This window comes from Kogia breviceps, chromosome 19 (genome assembly GCF_026419965.1).
Source record: "Kogia breviceps isolate mKogBre1 chromosome 19, mKogBre1 haplotype 1, whole genome shotgun sequence".
Classification (NCBI taxonomy): Eukaryota; Metazoa; Chordata; class Mammalia; order Artiodactyla; family Physeteridae; genus Kogia; species Kogia breviceps.
The window spans coordinates 12411718-12437150 of NC_081328.1; the positions used below are offsets into that span (position 1 = coordinate 12411718).

The following is a 25433-nucleotide window of genomic DNA, read 5'->3' on the forward strand; positions in this document are numbered from 1 at the left end:
CACACACACATAAAGTCCTCAGGCTTTCGGGTATGTAAATAAAACAGTGTGTTAAACCTTCAGAAAATCATACCAGCTGCCATCATTCTTTCAAGATCAGTGAAAGCATGGAGCGCATACTCCAAGAATATCATGGTTCCTGAGGGAAGAGTTTCTATAGGTCCTCATTCACTGGCAGTGAAACCAGCCAAATGTAATAAGCTCATAAAAAATCCTGAAAGGCTGCCTCGAGCCTTAAAATCTGATATGAAAATAGAGGACCAGGCAAAACAGATTAAAGATACCATCATACTTTTAAAGTCAATTCCAGTTATTTCTGTAAAAGAGCTTGTTGGGATTATTTTTAGAGAGCTCATGGACAATTTCAAAGAGACACAGGGGCAGAGCTAAACGGACAGAATAGAAGACAGAAGAGAAAAACACACACACACCAAAACAAAAGATAAATCCTTTTTTTTGTTAGTGGCTTTTATAAGTATCCTAACCGATTTGGAGGAAAACAGGGGAGAAAAATCTACAGATAGATGCTAATCTGTGTGGCCCAGAAAATATAGCTTTAATTGGTCTTTATATGTTTTATCTGAGCAAGTACCTTTCTTAAGTTTAGGATAATTAGTAATCTATTCCCTGAATTAAATTAAAAACTAGTGTGTTGGGCTTCCCTGGTGGCGCAGTGGTTGAGAGTCCGCCTGCCGATGCAGGGGACACGGGTTCGTGCCCTGGTCCGGGAAGATCCCACATGCCGCGGAGCGGCTGGGCCCGTGAGCCATGGCTGCTGAGCCTGCGCTCCGCAATGGGAGAGGCCACAGCAGTGAGAGGCCCGCCTAGCACAAAAAAAAAAAAAAAAAAAAAAAAAAAAAAAAAACTAATGTGTGAAAATACTAATTTATAAAAATGCAATGGAGAAAGTTATCTTATGAAAGAAAGTTACTTCATAAGAATTCCATCTGACAACATGAAATAAGCAAGTACCTTATACGTGAATTTAAACCAGGATTTGATTCAACTTTTCAGAAAACTGTTTATTACATTAAAAAGGCACATCTGGAATGGATAAAGATGTGGTACATATACACAATGGAATACTACTCAGCCATAAAAAAGAATGAAATAATGCCATTTGCAGCAACATGGATGCAACTAGAGATTATCATACTAAATAAGTCAGAAAAAGAAAGACAAATACCATACATGTGGAATCTAAAATATCACACAAATGAACCTATCTACAAAGCAGAAACAGACTCACAGACATAGAGAACAGACTTGTGGTTACCAAGGTGGGGAGAGGTGGGGGGAGAGGGATGGACTGGGAGTTTGGGGTTAGTAGATGTAAACTATTACATTCAGAATGGATAACAAGGTCTTACTGTAGCACAGGGAACTATTCAATGTCCCGGGATAAACCGTAATGGATAAACCACAGTGGACTTAAAGACCAACACAGACTCAAAAAAAGAGGGCACAACTGTACTTCAGCTTATTTCAGAAGACACCTTCCAGATCTCAAGTGATTGCAGGTACCCCAACTCTTGATGTGCTCTAACAGGAACCGGAGAAAAAAATGCTGGAAAGTGCTGTTTTTAAAGCATTTTCTGTACATTACTTCATGCCTCATTGTTAGCACATCCAAGGTGGACACAATTAGACAGAATCGGATGAGCTGTCAAATAATCATCAGTGAGAAACTATACAACACCCAAAAGTAACTAACCAAAAAATATTCAAGGGCAAAAAATGGGTGTTACAGCATGGGAACTATTACAGTAATAATACAAGACGCAGCTGACCTTCTCTTTTAACTCCCCAAGATAAGCAGTGCTTTGTCCAAGGATGGCCTCTGCAGACTCCTGGAAACATGTGACCCACTGATTCTCTTGAAAATCAGCAATATTTACCTAAAAAACACAACTCTACATTATTTCAGCAAAGAAATAATAAAAGGAAGACACATTAAGGAGACTGGGAGATTAACTTTTTCTACTCATTAAAATAATTTCTAGGGAAAAAACCATTTCCACTATATATGCCATACTCTTTCCAAAGAGTGTAAAAAGTATCCAAGAAAGAAGCTCAAAATGTAAGTTTGGATCACAGCAGGAACACGATGTGGTGTGGATGTGTGATTTCAGATCTCAGTGGAGATCCAGCCCAACTAAACTCTCCTTCAGACACAGAATCTGGGCACAATCGACTCAGTGGCCCTCCAGCCACGATGGCCTTTGGACTAAAGGTTTTGAACAAGCCACCAAGGTCCTCTGCATTTTAAACTGTACATCCTTCAGTCACCAGGAGGCACTCCATAAGACAGCTGTCAGTCACCGCTGGCATCCCAGACAATTTGGAAGCCTGACCTAAGAGACAATGCCAGGCACTTGGTAGGGACTCGGGAAACACCACAGTGGTCCTCACCCCCCCATTCTACTTACTGACAGGATCATGCGGTACTTGAAATTGGGAAATTCACTGTCACACTTCTCGCAGCGGTACAATCCATTCTGTTGATCAATCACTTTCTTATTGCAGTCCTGAGTTGGGCAGGCCTGGTACATACAGTTCTCTTTGCGAAGGTACACCACTGTCGCCACAGAGCTAAAATAGTCGGGCTTCCGGAGAAAAGAGTGACATGAGACACAGAGCACAGGCCTATGTTCAGGACTGGACTTGCCCTTCCACATGAGGGGTATGTGTTTACATATTCTAATTCTCATGATCACAATGTGATTACTGGGAATAATTCATTCTATAGTTTTAGAAGTCATTTGTGCTGATTATAAAACCCATGAAGGTAATAAACCAAGTTATAAAGCATATTATTCCTTAACAATAAAAGAATTCTAAATTAGACTAAATTAATTAAAACTGAAACAGATTATATGAAAGACAAAGACTTCAAGAGACAAAGACTTGTTCCTCCTGTTCCTCTGACCCTCCAAAGGTAACAGAACCAGGAAATACAGAGGAATGCAGTAAAATCTAGCACAGTTATGTTCAACCATTCCTCCCACGTTAAGAACAACAGCAGGGCTTCCCTGGTGGCGCAGTGGTTGAGAGTCCGCCTGCTGATGCAGGGGACACGGGTTTGTGCCCCGGTCCGGGAAGATCCCACGTGCCACGGAGCGGCTGGGCCCGTGAGCCACGGCCGCTGAGCCTGCGCGTCCGGAGCCTGTGCTCCGTGACGGGAGAGGCCACAACAGTGAGAGGCCCGCGTACCGGAAAAAAAAAACAAACAAAACAACAGCAATGATTTCTAGCGTCTAGATTCAACTTTATCTCTATTTGGCCAGGTGTCGGCAAGCTTTTTCTGCAAAAAGTTAGACAGTAACTAATTCAGGCTTTACAAGCGATTGGGTCACAGTCTTTGTTGCAGTCAGTCACCCTGCTGCTGTGGTGCAAGATCATCCACAGACAGTATGGCGATGAGAACGGGTGGCTGGTTTCAATGCACTTGTATTTATAGCAGGCAGCAGGCTGGATATGGCCCGTGGGCCTGTTTGTGAACCCCTGGTCTAAGTTATCAAATTCAGAACGCAAAAAGACTGAACAAGTGTCTTCAAAGTGGAGACGTCACTGATAAGTAAGTGTAGCAAGGGCCGAGTCACGTGCATGGGCTTTATGTTGCTATTTGCTTTGCCTTTTAACTCTCATGGAAAGCATACGGGATGAATAATTTTGGGGGGCAAGCAGTTCCCTCTGGGTGTACTCAATTCAGGGCCAGGTCAGCAGCCTCTGGGGCTTCCTGATGTTTCAGAACAGAAGAGGCAAAACAATACGGTGGATGTTTAAAGAGGCTGGGCAAATCCTCACCCTAAAAGGCCCTAGAGAAGGGGAGTCTCTGAGGAGAATGCCTGAAGGATGGTTCTGTATTTCCAGGTAAGGTCCAGATTCAAAGTGTGACTTGAAAGTCGGGGTGCGAACAGGTACTCTCTAGGCTGGATTTCTTGTTACATACTGTCTACCCCTAGATCTAAGAAAGAAACTGGTTGACAAGAGACACAGATCTGTCCAGCGTTTCCTTCTCAGGATGCTGTATAAGAGCATTGTGAAGTGCAGTCATTGACAATGATGAATAGGAGAGTATAGCGAAATGAGACAGTAAGGAATAAAAACTATATTGTATAATATGAAAATAATAAAGCAGGAATTACTGGTTTGGGGAGCATAATGGAGAAATAAATGATTTAAATATTGAACTGCTGACAGAATACAGGTTTAGATTACGATGGGAGGAGGGTCATTAAATACAAACATTGAAAGGGAAGTTGCAACTAGAGTCAAATACCAGAGCCATTCTTGTCAGAGAATACCAGCAGCGCTCAGCCCACGAGACGTTAATATTCTACAGCCAGTGAGGGCACATGTGAACCGCCCGATGTCTGATGCTGAGACGGACTAATGCTCGGTGTGAGCTATAATCTCAAAAGCCACCTTCTTGGAGGCTTGGTATACAGGCATTTCAGTTGGCAGGAACAATCAGAGAAAAGAAATATGGACCTGAAGGCAGTTCATAAAATACACAACCTGATTACTACCACTTCGCTAAGATCCCTCTGAGAACTACACAACCCTCTAAGTCAAAGCCTGAACATCTTTCTGCCTCAACCTACCTGAGGGATGTAACATACTCCTGTTAGAAAGCACAGCTCCTTCATTCTGGCTGGGATCCCCAACCATCACACCATGCTCTGGGCAGAGCCCCAGGTAAGACTCATAGCTCTGAATTAAGGTCTAACAGCTGGGACCAGAAATGGGATCTGAAAACTACTGTCTCGCACATTTTACATGCTTTTGTGAAGAAAGTTAGGAATGTGGATACCTTGTCACCTTGGCCCAAGTTCTCTGATTTAACCTCATATAAAGTTTTCCAGTTGGTGTTGCTCCCTCCTATTCCTCCACTCTTTAGATCAGAGATGGAAACGCCAGCTAAGGCTTGTCCTTCCGAGTCAAACCTGAAAAACAGAGTAACAGGCACCATATATGCTTATTGAATATGATACTTGTTCCTACCTATATATGGGCTATCCACTCCCCACCCAACTTCTTTTTTTTCTTTCTTTTGGCTGCGTTGGGTCTTCGTGGCGTGGGCTTTCTCTAGGTGCGGCGAGAGCAGGCTACTCTTCATTGCAGTACGTGGGCTTCTTATTGTGGTGGCTTCTCTTGTTGTGGAGCATGGGTTCTAGGTGTGCGCGGGCTTCAGCAGTTGTGGCACACGGGCTTCAGCAGTGGTGGCACGCAGGCTCAGTAGTTGTGGCTCGTGGTCTCTAGAGCAGTCTCAGTAGTTGTGGCGCATGGGCTTAGTTGCTCCACGGCATGTGGGATCTTCCCGGACCAGGGCTCGAACCCGCGTCCCCTGCATTGGCAGGCGGATTCTTAACCACTGCGCCACCAGGGAAGCACCCCCACCCAACTTTCATAGGTCATGGCCAAGTGAGCTGATGGTAGTATCTTCCTCATTGTACCTTAAGTCTACTGAAGAAAGGGAATGACCTCTTTATCTCAATTGCTTTGATGCCCCCCAGTGGTCAAGAAAGACAGTGCCCAACTACCACAGAACCTTTTATTAAATTAGCCTTGCATATCAACACTGGCCGGAGGGCCCAAGGCCTAAAAACAGTAACCGGGAAAGTAACAAAAAAAGCAACAATGGCGAGCTGTGGTATAGTTCTTTGGGCTACTGATGCTCATTCTTGCTCAGCAGCTGCATTTTTATCATCACTGAAATGTATCAGGATAGAAAGGGACAGCTGACATATTTTAACAGGGTAGCAAAAAGTGTTCCCATGGTGAAAGATCTTTTAAGCCTGGTATAATGTCAAAAGATTATATGATTCAAAGTAATTTATTAGAAGGTATTTATCTGTTTCCTTGTAGATTTACCTTCTTAGCGAGATTTTACTCATGCCAATATATATATATATTTTAAGTTATTTTCTTTTTTTAATTTTATTTTTGGCTGTGTTGGGTCATTGTTGCTGCACGGGGGCTTTCTCTAGTTGCAGCAAGCGGGGGCTACTCTTTGTTGTGGTGCGCGGGCTTCTCATTGCTGTGGCTTCTCTTTTTGTGGAGCACAGCCTTTAGGCACGCGGCCTTCAGTAGTTGTGGCACACGGGCTCAGTAGTTGTGGCTCACGGGCTCTAGGGCGCAGGCTCAGTAGTTGTGGCACACAGGCTTAGTTGCTCCGCGGCATGTGGGATCTTCCTGGACCAGGGATCGAACCCACGTCCCCTGCATTGGAAGGCGGATCCTTAATCACTGGGCGCGCCACCAGGGAAGCCCCATTTATGCCGTTATTGAAGTTGAAATTAATTTATGTTAAATTATAAAATTGATTACATTTCTTGATCACATATCAGCTAATATGAAGGAAAGGGGGCCCAAAAGGAAGTGTCTCAGAAACATACTTGTGGCAGGGAAGAGTCAGTCTGAGATTAAAAGCATGCCAATGTCACCCAAAAGAAGAATAACTAGAAGTAACCACATACAGAACAGGCTCCTTAAAAAGAGAGCATGGAACAGAATGGATGCTGCCCTAAGCTGCAGACAATTGCCTTTTTGTTCTGTCAGATCAGTGGCTAAATCTGTCACAGAGGCACAGCAAGGTCCATAAATCTGTTTCACCACAACTAGCTACATGAGTTTACGGTTTCAAAAACTCCAAGGAGGGCTTCCCTGGTGGCGCAGTGGTTGAGAGTCCACCTGCCGATGCAGGGGACACGGGTTCGTGCCCCGGTCCGGGAAGATCCCACATGCTGCGGAGTGGCTGGGCCCGTGAGCCACGGCCGCTGAGCCTGCGCGTCCGGAGCCTGTGCTACACAACAGGAGAGGCCACAACGGTGAGAGGCCCTCATACTGAAAAAAAAAAAAAAAAACCTCCAAGGAGACATTTTCCACCGAAGATAGCTATCCAGAGTCATCAGAGCAAGGAGAGAGACAGCCCTTCTTATAGTAAAAACTCCACATCACTGCAACCAAGATCTAAACAGCTCCAGTCCTTGCCTAGTGGGACGTGCACACTGAGCTTCTCTTTGATCAATGCCAAGTTCTTTTGTTCTAGAGGCAGCCATGTCTTTTTATGTTGACTGGGATCACAGTTATCGACAAGAAAAATATGAAGACCTTAATGTGGGTACGCAATTAAACTGGGGTCGAGCTCCAGAGCCTGAAAGAAAATCAAGCAATAAGAACAAACCAAAGCTGTGATTACGTCTGGTCAGGTTATTAACAAATGGGCCTTCCCTTATAATGCAATGCCAGCTACCAGAAGAGTTAAATACAGATCCACAGGGACCACATGCACAAGGCTGGCTTAAGTGACATGGTCATGCCAGTAGATATTTCATGAAACTATTCAAATACTAGTGCAACTGGTTCACATTAGGCTCAAACAAAAGTGGGGAGTATGTAATAGGAGCTAATTCCTTAGTCACTCAAACTCTAAGACATGGTTGGAAACCAACACACCCCTCCCTGTGACCGCAGCTACACAAATTATTTAAGCTCAAGCTAGTTTCAGGGCTTTCCCTGACCACATCAATGCTTGCATACCATGCTTCAGTTTGAAGTGCTCTTTTTTTTTAAAAAAAATAAATTTATTTATTTGTTTATTTATTTTTGGTTGCGTTGGGTCTTCATTGCTGCGTGCAGGCTTTCTCTGGTTGTGGCGAGTTGGGGGGCTACTTCATTGCAGTGCGCGGGCTTCTCACTGCGGTGGCTTCTCTTGTTGCGGAGCATGGGCTGTAGAGCACAGGCTCCGTAGTTGTGGTGCACGGACTTTGCTGCTCCACGGCATGTGGGATCTTCCCGGACCAGGGCTCGAACCTGTGTCTCCTGCATTGGTAGGCGGAGTCTTAGCTACTGCGCCACCAAGGAAGCCGTGAAGTGCTTTGTTTGTTTGTTCGTTTTGAGGTACGTGGGCCTCTCACTGTTATGGCCTCTCCCGTTGCAGAGCACAGGCTCCGGACGCGCAGGCTCAGCGGCCATGGCTCACGGGCCCAGCCGCTCCGCGGCATGTGGGATCTTCCCGGACCGGGGCGCGAACCCGCGTCCCCTGCATCGGCAGGCGGACTCTCAACCACTGCGCCACCAGGGAAGCCCCTGAAGTGCTCTTTTAAGGCAGAGTTTTAACACCCTAAACAGCTAGGCATAGCAAGGAGATTTTAGTAGGCTCTCCTCATCCCCCAAGTGCTTCATGAATAACAACACAATGCCCACAAAGGCCCATTTTGCCCACCGCACTGGATCAGAGTCCAGTGAATACATACCAGAAGATGCAATCGGCACCAGAGACTGGACAGAACAAGAAGCACTCTCTCCCCCGATGCCGCAGAAGCCCACAGCTTTGAGTCATGAAAAGAAAGACGCCTCCGCTCACGGAGCTTCACCATACAGCTGCTACCACCAGCCTCACCTGCTTCGCAGGATCAAGGTCGCCAGGCAGCATTCCCGTCCTAATCGCTCCCTGCGACTCTCCAGGTTCGTCATGGGATTACAGGTCTGTCAGTTGAAGGGCTTTAGAGCCATCCTTTCAGAAGGCACAATGTCTCCAAGAAATACAGGCACTGCTCCACCCAGAAACGAAGCTCTCTGCTTGGCAGACAGCTCATATACCGATCATGGGAACCAAAAGAACAAGCTCTTCTCCAAAGGCTCAAATAACCCTTGTGTTTAGCCCCATAAAACCTACCATCCACGAAGCTTGTAGGCCTCTGGGATGTCAGGGTTCACAATGACGGTACTTGAAGACAGTACAGAGAGGCTCCGTCCACCAAAATCAGAAACTCTGGCTCCTTTGATAGCCATCACGGGTTGTCTAGAACCATCAAATCTATCAGCCTGCATAACAACAAAGACACGAAACAAATACAAACAATGGTCACTAGCAGGAAGAACGCACAGAACATTTTTACAGAAAACAAGGGAAACAGCCAACAGTAGAGTGAATGCAATAAATGGCACATGGAATCTATACAAGAGAACCTCACACACAAGAATCTGCTCAGAGACACATCAAAACTAATCGAGAATTAAAGGAAAGAACGTTTCACTATGTAAAATCTAAATCATAGCAAATCTCACAGAAGTAAATCCAATAAAGGTTTTCAAATACTTCCCCCCCCCCAAAAAAAAAAAAAAATACTCCCCAGATAGTCGAACCCTTCATTAGGAAGGGTCTACACAGCCGACATGGCCAAAGCCCCACAGCTTCCAGGCCAAGACCACCACCCTAGAAGCTCTTTACGTCTTCGCCTCTCTGCACATGCTCTGACCACTCAACGCAGGTACTCACATCTTCTCCCCACAGAGTAGCATTCACCACTTTCCCTGACATGTCCATCAAACAGATATTCCTCTTAGAGACTTCTCTGTTGTTAGACTTCACTGTGATTTTAGTGACATCTTCATAGCTCTTGCAGATCCCGATTATGTCTAAAACACAGGCACAACGTTTTAGCAAGAGATGGTCAAGGCTCCCATTACAGCATGACCAGAGGTTGGACAGCAAGCACTGAAGTCTCATGCCTCCCCTATATGTTGCAAACAGAACTAATAATCACCACTCTCTTCATTCTCGCCCACATACTTACCTACAAGTGAGTCTTTAGACTTGTTCTCTAGGTCACCAATCCCTGTGAAATCAAACTGAACTGTGGGTAGATGATGACCATCTTCACAGGGCATGACAGAAGTCTCATTATTGAAGGTCATCTCATAGTCATTTTTGACGGCTGTGAACTGTTTGTTGGCGATCTTCAGGGTGCCTTTAGAGAAGTAATAGACCTGTAAAAGAGGCCAAGCTATGGGACGTGGGATAGGCCACCGAATCGGATATAAAAACCCTTTACAGACCACACAGCTCTCCAACAGACAGCATCCCCTCACTCCACCGCTCGGCTGTTCCCGTTCTAGACTCCATGCTACTGTACCTTGTTCACATCAATAAGAGGAAAGAACTTGTCCGCTTGCTCATTGAAAGCAGTCGCTCTGATTTCGCCCTGCAGAAGCGTGCGAGAACAGGTTAGAATTGGGGAGTTCAAGTTTTACCAGTGAAAAACAGTACATCTTAGTGTCAAAATGACACCTTTAAAGCGGTAGCACAGTCACCCCAGAAACACACAGTTCACAGTCCCATATTCAAGTTAGTAACCCTGATGAAACAACCCAAGTTTAACTGGTTGATCCAGTAACTGTGCTTCATTAACCTCAAGTTAGAAACCTAAATAAATAAATAAATAAAAATGTTCGAACACTGAGTGACACGACTGAAGCCCCCAGGGAAGTGCGCTGAGCCGCCGTGATTCACCAGCTTCCCTCACGTGTGCACCCAGCGAGGAATTACTTCATACTCAGGAGTCACTGCCAAAAATGTCAAAAACAAGTCATACTTTCAAGGTGCTTGTGATTGGATTTTCACTTTTACTTTTCCATCAGTCAAAATGCTACAAATGGAGAAGAAACTTAAATTAACAGCTGAATTTTTAGCCAAATGACAGATGAGACCAATAATCTGGTAAAAAAAAATTAGGTTCTGACACCAATTCTGCCCTCACAATCAATACATTTTAGGGTATTATCCCATCTTCGATAAACAAACAAACAAACAAAAATAAAAACAAACCAACTGTTTTTTTTTCGGCCCCGTTAGAGGTTTGAACAAATAGGAAATATGTAGCAGTTTGAAAAGAATGCTTGAAGTATACATTAGGAGTTATAAACAAAACTAATGGACAGAGAAATAGCATGACAAGACCTTGTGGAGACTCCACAACGTGGATTTTTCGTCTCTTCATCATGCTTTGGTCTTGTTTAAGAAAAGCATACAGAGGGACTTCCCTGGTGGCGCAGTGGTTGAGAATCCGCCTGCCGATGCAGGGGACAACGGTTCGATCCCTGGTCTGGGAAGATCCCACATACTGTGGAGCAACTAAGCCTGTGTGCCACGACTACGGAGCCTGCGCTCTAGAGCCCGTGCTCCGCAACAAGAGAAGCCATGGCAATGAGAAGCCTGTGCACCACAACGAAGAGTAGCCCCCGCTCTCCACAATTAGAGAAAGCCCGTGTGCAGCAGTGAAGACCCAACGCAGCCCAAAATAAATAAATAAATTTATTTTGTTAAAAAAAGAAAAGCGTACAGTGTCTGCACAGCCAGAATCCACCTCCCACAAAACTGATCACTTATCACATATCAAGGCTGCTGCATGCCTTCTGCTGTGGCCCAAAGCTCCACTTGGCTCCTAAGCAGACATAACCCCCTGGGGCTTCGACTAAGCCTGCCAGCAAGTCAGACAGTGTCTCTGGTTTCTCCTGCCTGTGAGGCTGCTTAACTTTAGAAAACTAATTTCCATTGCTACAAAGGCTTTCGTTTGAGATCAAGGATTTTATTTATGACTTTAACCCTTTGCCCCCAGACAGCATCAGAAGACTACAATAGAGGAAAAACAAGAAGAATCGTGTTTCTTCTTGGCTTACTACTGTTTTTCACCTCATAGGCCCGCACAGAGATGAGCCCTCTGTTTCTCAGAGTCAAAGACTCCTCTTTCCCCACTTGACAAATACTCACACTCTCATCAACTAGTTCTATAGAGAAAAGCTTCCCTTCCCCTCGGGAATTGCTCCAGGTACGGATCTGACTTTTGTTGGTAACACGAGCACAAATAGTCCACCTAAAAACCAAATAGATTATATTAGTGTTTGGAGTCTTACTTGGGAAAGATCTGAAAGGTTCCCTATCATCCTCTTATAGCCTTTCTTATCTTATGCATATTCCATTTTTCAGTGTAAGCTGTATTTTAATCCAGCTAATTAAAACCCCACGATGACATCCAGGTTTGACAGTCTGTAGAATAAGCAAATAGTAAAACACACAAGGTGATTTAACACTGACTCATTCTCCTGTCAAATGAGTAAATTTATGAACGCTCTCCCTCCTCCAAAAAGCATCACCAAGGCAACACTATCCCCTTAATGAAAGGTTCTAAGCTAGAAAATGCAGTAATACCAGCAATTATATTTTGCCACTATTTTCAATCATGGGAACTGATATAACTGATGTCAAACTTCTGTCTCGTTTCCAAGACACACTGAATATAAACACAGGGGGTATGGAACGCGGTGTTGGTTCAGGCACCAAAAGAAAACACCTTCAAGCACTATGACCTCAGACAGAGGCCACTAAAAAAGGAGGCACAAGGTCTGACATCCAGTCCTAGTGTCCTTCCTGAATGTAGGTGCTGTGGGTACATTAGCTACCTTACTCATTATTTCACAGGGGAACAGATCTTCCCTATATTGCAGAGAATTGAAGAACGAACAAAAACATAACTGAAAGAATTCTGAAACAAGTACTCACTAATTTTACACAGCTAAAATTAATTTTGAATGGAAAGAAGTCATATAAAAGAAATATCTGTTCAGGTTATATTACTATGGTTAATACAAAGAGCACAGATTCTTTTAGCCAACTAAATCAGAGTAATCATTTTTAGACTAAAAGTCACCTATTTATATGATAAGATGAAATACCTTCTGAATTAGAAAATTTATTCTTACTCATAAGGACTACCAACTGATTCCTGAAACATTAAATCTTTTAAATTTCAAGTTCTTTTAAAACGAATGAAATTCCATAGGCTATGGATGATTGCTCTCTTTGCCATTCTTTTATTGAGAGTTAAAGGTTGCCACAATTTGATCTCCTCCCCCTCTAGGAAAAAAAAAAAAAGGAGGAAACCTATTTTATGTGTGGTAATCCTGAAGTTCACAGATAAGTAACTCAAGAGCCTATAATAACCTCTTGTATTCTGTTCTAAGTCCCTTCTAAACTTATTCCATGAAATAACTCACTTGGACTGGTACGGGGTGAGGCTGGCAATGGGTACCACTTTCGCCTGTGTTCCCCCGGAGCTGTTCCCTAGGCTGGTACCTCCAGGTTTTCCAAATGTCTTTGAGGCACCAAAAGTCTTAGATACGGTGGAACCTTTCAAAACAAACACAAAGAAGGACAATCATTATTTTATTTAAATTTTATAGTAAGGTTTGCAAGAACTCTCAATTACTAGTGACATCATACAAGATGAGAGAGACAGTTCTTCCTTTTAAATAATCAAGAGATTTGGACACCAAACAGAGACTGAAACAGGAGGCTAGAGGCAGATCTAGGAGGAAGGCTGGGCACACAGATGTTCACGACGGTATCTGCTGACTTACGCCCTGAGGTCAAGATAATAATGGTAATGAATCCAGACACTGCTATTTCGGAGGTGAACCCTCTTAATCTTTTCCCGTGTATCAACAAGCAGGATAATGGCTCAGAAAAAGAAAATCAACCTTCTTGACTGGTAAAACTGATGACAAGTCACTAGTTGCTTAAGAGAAAAAGCAAAAGGAAACGCTAGGAATTAAGGGACACAGTGGGTGAACCATCTGAGGTGAAGGATACCTATCACAAATATATCGCCTCAAAACATCCCCAGAAAACTCCCAGTTCTCAACTGGTCTTACAGGCACGGAACGTCTAGAATGAAGTTTATGGGATTGGGTTTAGTCGGGAGCAAAGGGCAAGAATCAGTTTTCGGTTCAAGACGAGTAGGTGGCTGGCTTTCGTGACCCCTTCTTGACTCCTTTATCCAAGCCTAAGACGCTGGCTTGCACTTGGGAAGGATACGTAATTACATAAAGCCTATAAGCAGATGAAATCTTTTACATGCACACTCTTTCTATAAAGCTTCAACCTCCAAATTCAGAAAAGATAATTTAGTCCAATGATTTCATATATTCTATATCAAAACATTTCTTCAGAATGGCATCTGGCTAGAAATGTAAATCTTCCATTACTTGGCATTTATTTATTGAGTTTCCACAGCCCGTACTGCACTATTCTAGGCATTTGTAGCACTTAGTAAAAAAATATACATCCACGGTCCCAGAGCTTCAAATTTTCTCTTCTAACTGGGGAGTCAAGAAACGACGACACACACAACAGTAACAATTACCTCAAGGTGACACAAGGAAGCACACATACTCTGCAGAATATTTATGTGTGTGTGTATATAGGTACCTAGTATACAATACACAATTATATAAAACACACACACATCCAGTTATCATGCTGGCAGGCAGCCTCCCTTCCATACACTTTCAGTCCTTTTCCTTTCAGTACCCAGTTATGTGTTTAGGGAATGTTAACTGATTTTTAAAAATCAATCTCAATATAAGCCAAAGATAGACAACTGGAAAGATAAATCTGTAGGGGTGGGGGGGGTGCTGGGAAGAAGAATAACATACTATTTGTATTTTAGCCTAAGGAGGTGACTTTTAGGGTATTTACCGTTTTAGATAATCTATTCTACCACCCCCCTTCAACAGTACATAATTTGAGAGTTCTGTATAAATAGATCCACTCAGAAAGGGAGATAGATAGAAGACAGCTAGCTCCTGCAAGGCAGATAAAAACATCAAAGACTAATGGGGAAAAAGACCGATGTCCTGCAACTTCCACAGAAACATTAGTGACGTCTTAACCCTGCTTTTCTTAGAATCTTAGTATTGAGAAATAGAAACTAATAGTTGAGGGGAGGGGAATAGGTGGTGTATGTGAAGCTGGGACAGAAAAAAGAAACTCTAAAAATAAATTCCAGCCAAGCTCTACGCATCATAATTTTCAGCGGGACATCCCGCATGAGGAGGTTCCTAAAGAAAAGGCCAGAAAGTAAACAAGGTGACCCCGTTCCAGCCTCTCAGGACCTGCTGAAGAGAAAGTCAAGAAGAAGAAACTATTTCTCATCCGGGAGACAGAGAAGCAGGGCCTATGACCAACATAAATGATACTGTCTTCAAGCGAAGATGAATACCCACAAGAGCCCCAGATAGGAAACCTGGAGACAGACAAGCCAAATTTAATAAGTGGACCCTAAAGAGTTAAAAGGCGAGAATTTAAAAGGTACGTAATTCACAAAGTCAAGAGGGTGTTAAGTGAGAAACTACCAGATAAACTGTTAACAAAGAACAGTGTATCATTCCGATTTTTTTTTTTAAAAAAGCATATTATCTTTAAAAGACAGTCTTTAATCATTTTTTCAATCACACACTTTACAATAATGCCAAGAAGAACTGGAATTATTCTTTGCAAGAAGCAACTGTCATGAACAGCATTTTGAAAACTCCCTTTAGTCTCAGATTAAATTTCAAACCATCATTCGAAAGCCTGCCACCCACAATCAGCATGCATCCTCATGTGGCAGCCTTACCCACTCCTGAGCTCCCACTCTGTTGCTGGGGCCTGCTGGCTGGTGGACTCGCTGCTAAGACTGGAGGAGGAACTACTGGCTGTTGTCCATGTCCTAGTGATCAAAAGAGAAAGACCATTTTAGTGCAAGTAATTTGGGTTAAGAGACTTAAACTTAAGTAGAAGAAATACTCTGAGAAACTGTAAATTTGTGATTTTGTCAAAGACTCTTGTGGGTTGGAATTCATGCTGGGGCACTCAACTGCATGCAGCGAATGTGCTAGGGGTTCACACTTATGTTTTCATTGCCTAAAAGGTTGGCTCCATTTACCTTTCACCTGCTTATAATTGATAGCTTTTGGTTTTAATGAGGTTCTCCCCTAAAGCCTTGCCCATTTCTCCCTCGTGAACCTGAAGTAAAGTCACTGAAATGAATCTGTGACATTACCACTATTTCCATAGCAACAAATCGATGTTATCAACAGAACTGTGTTCACGGCAGGATCTATCAGAAGAAAAAGCTGGGTGGTAACAAAAACCTAAAAGCAGTTCAATTGTCTCTGAAGTGCTCCTGCTTCAAAGGGAAAGAAGACATTCAGAAGGGATTCTACCCTTTCCCTCCCAAACAAAGCAACCTTATTTTGCAACTGACAGTTGGTGGAAAATAAGAGTTGAAAGCGCCTTCGGTACTGTGAAGGCTAGTGAACTGTCACAGCAGGAGAGATGAGGATGGAGTTCAGAAGCAGCTGTGGCGGGGAGACAGTAAGATTAAAAGGAAAAGGAGGAGAAACGAACATGTCTCTCAAGCAGAAAATAAGAAATGCCACACCATCAAGAGTATTTGCCCCTCACCCCTTCTGCAAATGTTTATGAAACTGAAGAATGTTAAAATCGCAAAAATACACTTAATTTTAAAAAATAATAGATTTATGGAATTTGATGTTGCCTTTGTGATTGGCACTAAAGGTAGAAGTCAACCCAATCTGGGCTGCTCACTAAGAGTGCTTGCAGCACACAAGTGCAGCTCAAAACACATCCTAGAGGGCTTCCCTGGTGGCGCAGTGGTTGAGAGTCCACCTGCCGATGCAGGGGACACGGGTTCGCGCCCCGGTCCGGGAAGATCCCACGTGCCGCGGAGCGGCTGGGCCCGTGAGCCATGGCCGCTGCGCCTGCGCGTCCGGAGCCTGTGCTCCGCAACGGGAGGGAAGAGGCCACAACAATGAGAGGCCTGCGTACCGGAAAAAAAAAAAAAAAAAAAAAAAAAAAGAAAATCCTAGAGAGCTCTGAGAACCGACATGGTGAGCACTCCTGGAAAAGCTCCCTGCCTGCCGCCTTGCCTCTGCTTCTTCCACCACTGAGTTTATTCCTGCTGGGTTTTCCAAGGCCCTAACTCACATGGGCACACTGCACACTGATTTCCTTTCCTCCTGCCAAAGTTACTCTTAACTGGGACAACTAAATGAGAGTTAACAGTGCCATTAGAGTAAAATTAATCTAGCATCAAATTAAAAGGGTTAACAGAACTGTTTATTTATTCTTCCTATAGAGAGAAAAATTGAGAGGACTCATTTACAGGGAAAAAAGAGCCAAGATTATTGACAATGAATTTTTATGTTTACGTTTTAACTTTTCCATTACCTCTGAATTTACAGAGTGTCATATGAGATTGCTTGGGAGGACTGTTCTCGTTTGACAATGTGTCTTATGAAGGAACATTCTGAAATTCTACAGTGAACCTTTTTTTAAATCAGTAGGGAAAAGATGAGTTGCTCTGTAAACAGTATTGGGGCCAAGTGGTTGGAAAAAAAATCTGTAATTTTTTTTTTTTTTTTGACTGCATTGGGTCTTCATTGCTGCGTGCAGGCTTTCTCTAGTTGCGGCGAGCGGGGGCTACTCTTTGCAGCAGTGCACGGGCTCTCTAGGCGCATGGGCTTCAGTAGTTGCAGCACAGGGGCTCAGCAGTTGAGGCACACAGGCCCTAGAGGACGTGGGCTTCAGTAGTTGTGGCTCGCAGGCTCTAGAGCGCAGGCTCAGTAGCTGTGGCGCACAGGCTTAGGTGCTCCACGGCATGTGGGATGTTGCCAGACCAGGGATCGAAACCGTGTCCCCTGCATTGGCAGGCGGATTCTTAACTGCTGCACCACCAGGGAGGTCCCTGTTTTTATTATTTTTAATGGTTTCATTTTTTTAATTTTTGAAACAAATCTGGAATTTATCTTGGTGAACAATGAGGCTCTAATTTTTTTTTTTTTTGGCTGTGCTGCACGGCTTGTGGGATCCTAGTTCCCAGACCAGAGATTGAAATCGGGCCCTCAGCAGTGAGCGCACAGAGTCTTAACCACTGGACCACCAGGGAACTCCCTCTAAGTTTATGTTTATTTGACTTGATGGAGGGGCAGACAAGCCTTCTCGAGTCAGTGATTTGATGATTCTTTGACTTTTTTTCTCAACTATTATTGTCTCTCTTGTTTAAAGTAATTAAATTTTTCTGATTTCATTGGGTTTTCCTATATATTTTCACAAGAAGATAAAAGTTATTATCAAGAGATAATCACTGTTGAAAGGATTCTGGAAAGACAGCAGAGTAGGAAGCACCAGGAATCTCTCTCTCAACCTAGACTACAACTGCACCGGCAGAATTCGTCTGTTATAACTACTTTGAATTCAGAAGTCTATAGAAGGTTTGCAACTTCAGGGGAAGGCTTGGTTGGTGAATTTCCACCAATACCAGCCCTTAGCACAGGAACAGCTACCCACTCCCCACCCCTCAGCCATGTGGCACACAGCAGTGGACCTGTTCCTGGAGCAGCCTGCACAGTTTCTGGAACTGAGGTGGGCAGAAAGGACCCCGTCCTCCAGATACTGGGGATCTGTGCTGTGAATGCTGCTTCTGATCACAGAGGTGCAAAGAGACAGTGACCATTGCTGTTGCTTCCTCCAGTGTTGCAAGCCCTAAGCCCTCTGCTGAAGTGCTTTCCAGGGATTTAAAGGGCTGGCACCCTTTCTTCCCACTTCATTTTTCTCTTCTTCCCCTTTTGGGAGACTGACATTATTCAAAATAACTGCTAGCGGGGCTGGAGGTAGAACTAATCACCGATGATTCAATCAATCATGCCCAAGTAAGGAAGCCTCCATAAAAATCCCAAAGGGCAGGATTTGGGGAGCCTCTGTTGGTGAACACATGAAGGTCCGAGGCAGACGGCACACCCTGAGGGCATGGAAGCTCTGCACCCCTTTCCCCATACCTCGCCTTACGCCTGCCCTTCGACCTCACTGTTCCTGAGTTACAGCCTTTGTAATAAACCGGTAATCTAGTAAGTAAATTGTTTCTCTGAGTTCTGTGAGCCACTCTAGCAAATCACTCTAATTGAACCTGAGAAGGGAGTTGTAGGAAGCTACAATTTATAGCCAGTTGGTCAGAAGCACAGATAACAACCTGGACTTACTTTTTTAAAAAAATTTTATTTATTTAATTTTGGCTGCATTGGGTCTTCGTTGCTGCACGCGGGCTTTCTCTAGCTGCGGTGCGCGGGGGCTACTCTTCATTGCGGTGCGCGGGCTTCTCATTGCGGTGGCTTCTCTTGTTGTGGAGCACGGGCTCTAGAGATGCAAGCTTCAGTAGATGCGGAGCGTGGGCTCAGTAGTTGTGGTTTGCGGGCTCTAGAGCACAGGCTCAGCAGTTGTGGAGCACGGGCTTAGTTGCGCCTCGGCACGGGGGATCTTCCCGGACCAGGGCTCAAACCCATGTCCCCTGCATTGGCAGGCGGATTCTTAACTACTGCGCCACCAGGAAAGTCCCAGCCTGGACTCTGGACTGAAGGGGAGCGGGGGTGAGGGGTGGAGGCAGTCCAGTGGAACTGAGCCCTTACCCTGTGAAATCTGAGGCTAACTCCAGGTAGCTAGTGTCAGAACTAAATTGAATTGTAGGAGACCCAGCTGGTGCCCACAGAGAACTGGAGAATTGCTTACCGGGGGGAAGAAAAAAAACCCATACATCTGGTCACAGAAGAGCCAGAAGTATGTATGACTGTTGTGTGTAGAGAAAAACAGAGGAGAGGTTTTCCTTTACAGAGTCCTACCATCATTTCTTCAGTATTGAAAAAAAAAAAAAAAAAAAAAAAAAGAAAGAATAACCCGGTTGCTAGACTCCCAAATCACTAGTTTTAGTAAGAGTAACAAATTACACTATATCAAAAGGAAGAATTCCAAATCTACGAAGAGGTATTCCATTGAGTGCTACAACCTATAAAAATTTTACCTTCATTGTAGGGCACTGGATTGCCAATCTTTAATCCAACTTCTTCAGCTGATTTCAAAACTTCTAACTCCATCAAAATAACCACTCTCCTACAAAGGCAAAGAAATAGAAACATGTTAGAAAAAATAAATTCAGAAGCCCCTCAAACGACAAGCTACTTAAAAAGCTTCCCCCAATAATCACTGTGATAAAACTATTTCCCTTTGTCAATCGTTTTTCATTACTGAATAACTTGAGAAACATGCTAACAATTCCTACATAAAGACTTCCCTTAATCTTTCATTGTATCATTATCAAGGGCTTTTATGATTGCAGGGGTTTCATTTCCCAGCTAGTTCCTTAATTAAAATGCAGTGTCCTTACTACATACTGTATCTTCAAGGAGCAAATGACACGATAAGAATTCAGATTAGTAAACCCAAGAATATGTGGCACAAGAGATGATCTGTTTCCAGAAACATATACTTAGCTGAACAATTACCTTTTCCCAGTGAAAACCACGACTATAGATATTTTTAAATTGTGATGACTATTAACTAAGAACTTCCAATTCTTTGTCCATCTTTAATTCTGATTCAAACCTTTCAATAACTTCTCAAGGACCTTCAGCCAAAAGTTAAAAACCTTTTCACACAGCCTACAAGGCTCTGTAAGGTCTGGCCTCGCACTAACCTCTCCAGCTCATCTCGCGCCGTTTCCCCGTGGTGCTCTGCTCTCCACCATCTGTTTCCTTCCAGCTCTCGGTGTACATTCCGCTCTCTCCTGCCACAAGGCCTCTGTACACGCCGCTTTCTGATTGTGAGGGTCTCTCATTCTGCCTCATCTAATATTCAGACGCTTCCTTAATCTTTGGCTTAGATCAGTTTTCTGTTATACTCCTTTCTACAGCCATCATTTCTTTCCTTCAGGTCACTTCTCTCAGGTTTAATTAATATATATGGACATATAATTATTCATATTTGGGTTAATTATGTTCATTATTTGATTATTTACTCACATATGGTATATTGTAGTTGTATATTCATTATTTATTATCTGTTTCTCTTACTAAACTGCACTTTCGGTAACGGCAGGTATCCTCCAGTGTTTACTGTAGCAACTGGTCCACAGTCGTTGCTCAACACGTGCTTGAACAAGAATGTCACGATCACGTTCGTATTTTAAAGAGGACTGCAACGTGAAGGAATCTAAGGAGAACACAGCTGGAGGCAGGGGCAACAACAGAAGGAAGAGCTGACGGGGCCTGAATTAGCATAGTTGAGATGGACATGAAATATAGTAGATGGGAAACTCATTTCCCTGCTAGTCCAGTGGTTAGGACTCCGTGCTTCCACTGGAGGGAGGACAGGTGTGATTCCTGGTTGGGGAACTACGATCCTGCATGCCGCACAGTGCAGCCAAAAGGAAAAAAAAAAAAAAAAAAAAGAGTAGATGGTCTGGAGCGATTATTTAAGCAATAATAAGCCCAACCTCATTGTGATGGGATTCTTTAAATGGTCTGACTGCTGTATTTTGGATTTTCACAGGCAGTTGATCAGTCTGTGCTACCTTTATCAAGTTTTCATATCAATGTTATATTACTTCAATAAAATAAGCTTGAAACGATCTGTTTCTGAACATTACATACAGATTCACTATACAAACTCTCTGATGGATATTTCGTGGTATTTTAACTACCTTCCAAAAGTATCCAAATTTTGGTAACATAGAAAAATGGAAGGCTTATTACCATTTAGCATTACCCTAATACCAAAACCTAAGAAAAAACACACTAAGAAACCCCACTGGGCTTCCCTGGTGGCACAGTGGTTGAGAGTCCGCCTGCCGATGCAGGGGACACGGGTTCGTGCCCCGGTCCGGGAGGATCCCACGTGCCGCGGAGTGGCTGGGCCCGTGAGCCGTGGCCGCTGAGCCTGCGCGTCCGGAGCCTGTGCTCCTCAACGGGAGAGGCCACAGCAGTGAGAGGCCCGCGTACCGCAAAAAACAAAAACAAAAAAACCACTAATTTTATTTTGTAATATACATACATCGTAACTAAAATATCAGCAAGATGAATCCAGCAGCACATCAAAAGAATACACCAATATCAACTTACAGAAAACACAGATGACAAGGACACATTGCAACTTTATAAAGATAAAATCAGCAAAATCCAGACTGTGGGAAACGGTGCATGAGGATAAAGTACAAATGACCTGGTTTCTTCAACAAATAAACACTAAGGGAGGAAAAAAGATATGGAGGAGGAACCTAGATTCATAGAGACTGAAAAGAACTATCAACCTACTGCTGTGCGAACTTCACTTTGGATCCTGATACAGACAAATTGATTACACACACACACGAATAGTTGGAAACTGAACAGTGACAGAATATTTGATATTTTAGGTGTAAAAATGGAATTTTAAAAAAAGAATTACTACCTTTTAAAGATATATACTAAAATATTTGTGGAGGAAATAATATGTCCTAGATTTGCTTCAAAATTATAGAGGAGGGTAGATGTGGAAGGCATTTAGATAAAACAAGATTGGATAACAAGTGATAATATGAAGATGGATAACAGGATATATAGGGATTCACATACCATATTCTTGAATGGACTTAGTATCAAATACTATGTAAATTTACTGCAGTTCTTTGTATTCCAACAGGACTTTTGTGGGGTTTTTTGATACTTGAAAGAATAAACATGGAAGAAGAAGAATAAATATGGAAGAATAGATATAGAAAAACTACCAGGTGGGCTTCCCTGGTGGTACAGTGGTTAAGAATCTGCCTGCCAATGCAGGGGACACACATTCGAGCCCTGGTGTGGGAAGATCCCACATGCCGCGAAGCAACTAAGCCCATGCACTGTTGAGCCTGCGTTCTAGAACCCGCGAGCCACAACTACTGAGCCCGCATGCTGCAACTACCGTGTGCCTAGAGCCCGTGCTCCACAACAAGAGAAGCCACTGCAATGAGAAACCTAAGCACCACAACTAAGAGAAGCCTCCACTCGCCGCAACTCGAGAAAGCCTGCGCACAGCAACAAAGACCCAACACAGCCGAAAATAAATAAACTAAAAAAAGGGAAAAGAAAGAAAGAAAAACTACGGAGAAAATTTGGGGAGAGAAAAAAGTAAAGGAAGACATCATCTGTAAGTTACTAAAATATTCTACAGATGATACTTTACCTGGCAACACTATGGCAGATGTAATTATCTGTGTTTGATGAAGATGTGGAGAAAATGGAACCCTCATACGTTGCTAAAGGGAATGTAAATTACTGTAGCCACTCTGGAAAACAGTCTGGCAGTTCCTCAAAAATTTAATCATAAAGTTACCATTTGACACACAATTCTACTCCTAGATATATATTAAATAAATGGAAACATGTCCACACAAAAACTTGTATGCAAATGTCTACAGCATTATTCATAATAGCAAAAAGGTGGAAACAACCCTAACGTCCAAACGACTAGATTAACAACATGTGACATATCTGTACAATGGAATACTATTTGGCCATAAAAAGGAATGACGTACTGACACGTGGTGGTACAGCATGGATGAACCTTGAAAATATCATGCTTAGTAAAAGAGGCCAGCCACAAGGAACCACATATTATATGACTTCATTTATAAGAAACGCCCAGAATAAGCAAATCCTATAGAGACAGAAAGTAGATTAGTGGTTGTCTAGGGCTGGGGAGGATAGGGAGTTTGGGGGTGATATCTAAAGGGTACAGGGTTTATTTGGAGGGCAATAAAATAGTCTAAAATTAATTGTGGTAATGGTTGCACAACTCTGAATATAGTAAAAACTATTTTGCACTTTAAATGGATAAACTGTATGGTATATGAATTATATCTCAAGAAGATGTCACCAAAAAAAAAAAAAAAGAAAAAGAAAAAAACAAACTCTGGCACTGACATGAGACTAGACAAGCAGATCAAAGGAAAAGATGGCAAACAGAACAGAGGCAGATAAATGGAATACTAGTCTCTCTTTATCTGTTTTTGTCACCAACCATCAACTCTCCACACAGCTATCATAATAATCTCTTGGAAACTTTAAAAAAACGTAAATCAAATTGTACCAATACTCCCCTGCTCGAAAGCCTATAGCTTCCCATCATGCTTAGAATAAATAAACTCCTTACTGTAAGTCTTCCATGATATGGACTATCCATTTGGGGAAAATTAAGCTAAATTCCTCCTTCATACCCCATATAAAAGTAAACCTCATACCAAATCACTACATTGTACACCTGAAACTAATACAATACTGTAAATCAACTATACTTCAATAAAAAACAAAAATCAAAACCTTAAATAACTTAAAATAATCCCACTGCTTTTAAAACTAAAAAACAAAACAAAACCTCAGATGAATCAAAATCTACTTTAAAAAATCCACAGAATGTCTGAAGAACTAAGAAGTATTTTAAAATAACCCAGTCAGGAAGCTTCCTAAGCAAAATACAAAATTCAGAAGCCATAAAGAAAGAAATGGACAAAATTGACTAAATTTTTAAAAAATTATTTAATTCTACATCACAAGACATCATAAACAGTCTGTAAAGGTAGACTACAAGGTCTAATAAAGAATTAGCTAACAAAGAATTCATTGATATCCCTGATTTACAAAGTGCATCCTCTACATCTCCCTGAACACACACACGCAAAAGACAAAGTATATCATCAAAAGCTATTCAGAGATCTTCCCTGGTGGCACAGTGGTTGAGAGTCCGCCTGATGATGCAGGGGACACGGGTTCGTGCCCCGGTCCGGAAGGATCCCACGTGCCGCGGAGCGGCTGGGCCCATGAGCCATGGCCGCTGAGCCTGCGCGTCCGGAGCCTGTGCTCCGCAACGGGAGAGACCACAGCAGTGAGAGGCCCACGTACCGCAAAAAAAAAACACCCCAAAACAAAAAACAAAACAGGTTTATTGAACACATACCATAAAATTTATCTTTTAAAAGTATAATTCAGTGGTTTATAGTATATTTACAGAGTTGTGCAAGTGTCACCACTACCTAACTTGAGAACATTTCTACCACCCCAGAAAAGAAACCCCGTGCTCCATGGCAGTCACTCTCCATTCCCCCACCACTGGAAACCACGAATCTAATTTCTTTCTGTCTGTATTTGCCTATTCAGAAACAGGTACTCTTACACAAGGCTCATGAGTATGTTAATTGGTATACTTTCTACAACAGACATCCTTTGGTCCCCACAACTCCTAAGAAATAACAGCATGAGCATGTAAAGATAAATGTACAAGGATGACTGCTAAAGCGCTATTGGGAATAAACCTAAATGACCATCAAACCTAACTGACCATCAAGGTAAGGAATAAACCTGGTCATACACACACAGGTTCTCAGCAGAGGCAGGAAGGAACACATGGCATGCAGCCATGCTGAGGCAAAGCCCACGGGAGTGGAGCTCCACCCAAGACCGTAAGGTTTAGTACTCAACCACAGCAAAGCTCTCCACCCTCCCCTAAACCATGCCCTAGAGGAGAGGAAAGTGGCTAGAAAGCACCACTCAAGCACTCCAAGGTAGCCTGGAGTGGAAGATAACAGGTCCCAAGTGGGAAGGTTGGCAAGGGGACATACCTAGCCTTAGACTCTCTCAGAGCAAATGAAGTCTGGACAGAACTGTCCACATTAAGCATGAACAAGATAAAAAGAAATGACATAGCAACAATGTAACACACAACAGTGTATAAAAATAAAAGGAACAGAAGAGGCAGAGACAATTAACAATCCCATCTAGAGGAAAGCATAAGCCAAGAAAGGGAATATTTCCCAAGTGTGGTGTGCAAAATAAGACTAAGAATTCAATCAAAGTCAAAAGATGAGCTGAAACAAGAGATTGAGAAGAAAAGGGCACTTGAAAAGTTAAGGAAAAAACAGAACAAAAGCAGTATCATTATACATCTAATACTTAAACTATAAACA

At 42.9% G+C, this 25433-nt stretch overlaps 1 protein-coding gene across 3 annotated transcripts in view; it reads right to left on the reverse strand.

The window, feature by feature from the left end:
• Nucleotides 1–25433, reverse strand: part of RPA1 (replication protein A1) — a 44061-nt gene that overhangs the window by 4908 nt on the left and 13720 nt on the right. For all 3 annotated transcript variants that reach the window (XR_010838295.1, XM_067021881.1, XM_059046717.2), the window contains exons 5-15: nt 19479–19567; nt 15243–15335; nt 12841–12973; nt 11558–11660; nt 9924–9992; nt 9585–9777; nt 9287–9426; nt 8684–8832; nt 4817–4949; nt 2430–2606; nt 1791–1898 (exon numbers count right to left, since the gene is read on the reverse strand). Coding sequence is in view for 2 of the 3 variants with exons in the window: in XM_067021881.1 (XP_066877982.1) it covers nt 1791–1898; nt 2430–2606; nt 4817–4949; nt 8684–8832; nt 9287–9426; nt 9585–9777; nt 9924–9992; nt 11558–11660; nt 12841–12973; nt 15243–15335; nt 19479–19567 (1387 nt within the window). In the remaining variant the exon portion in view is untranslated. The remainder of the gene's footprint in view (nt 1–1790; nt 1899–2429; nt 2607–4816; nt 4950–8683; nt 8833–9286; nt 9427–9584; nt 9778–9923; nt 9993–11557; nt 11661–12840; nt 12974–15242; nt 15336–19478; nt 19568–25433) is intronic.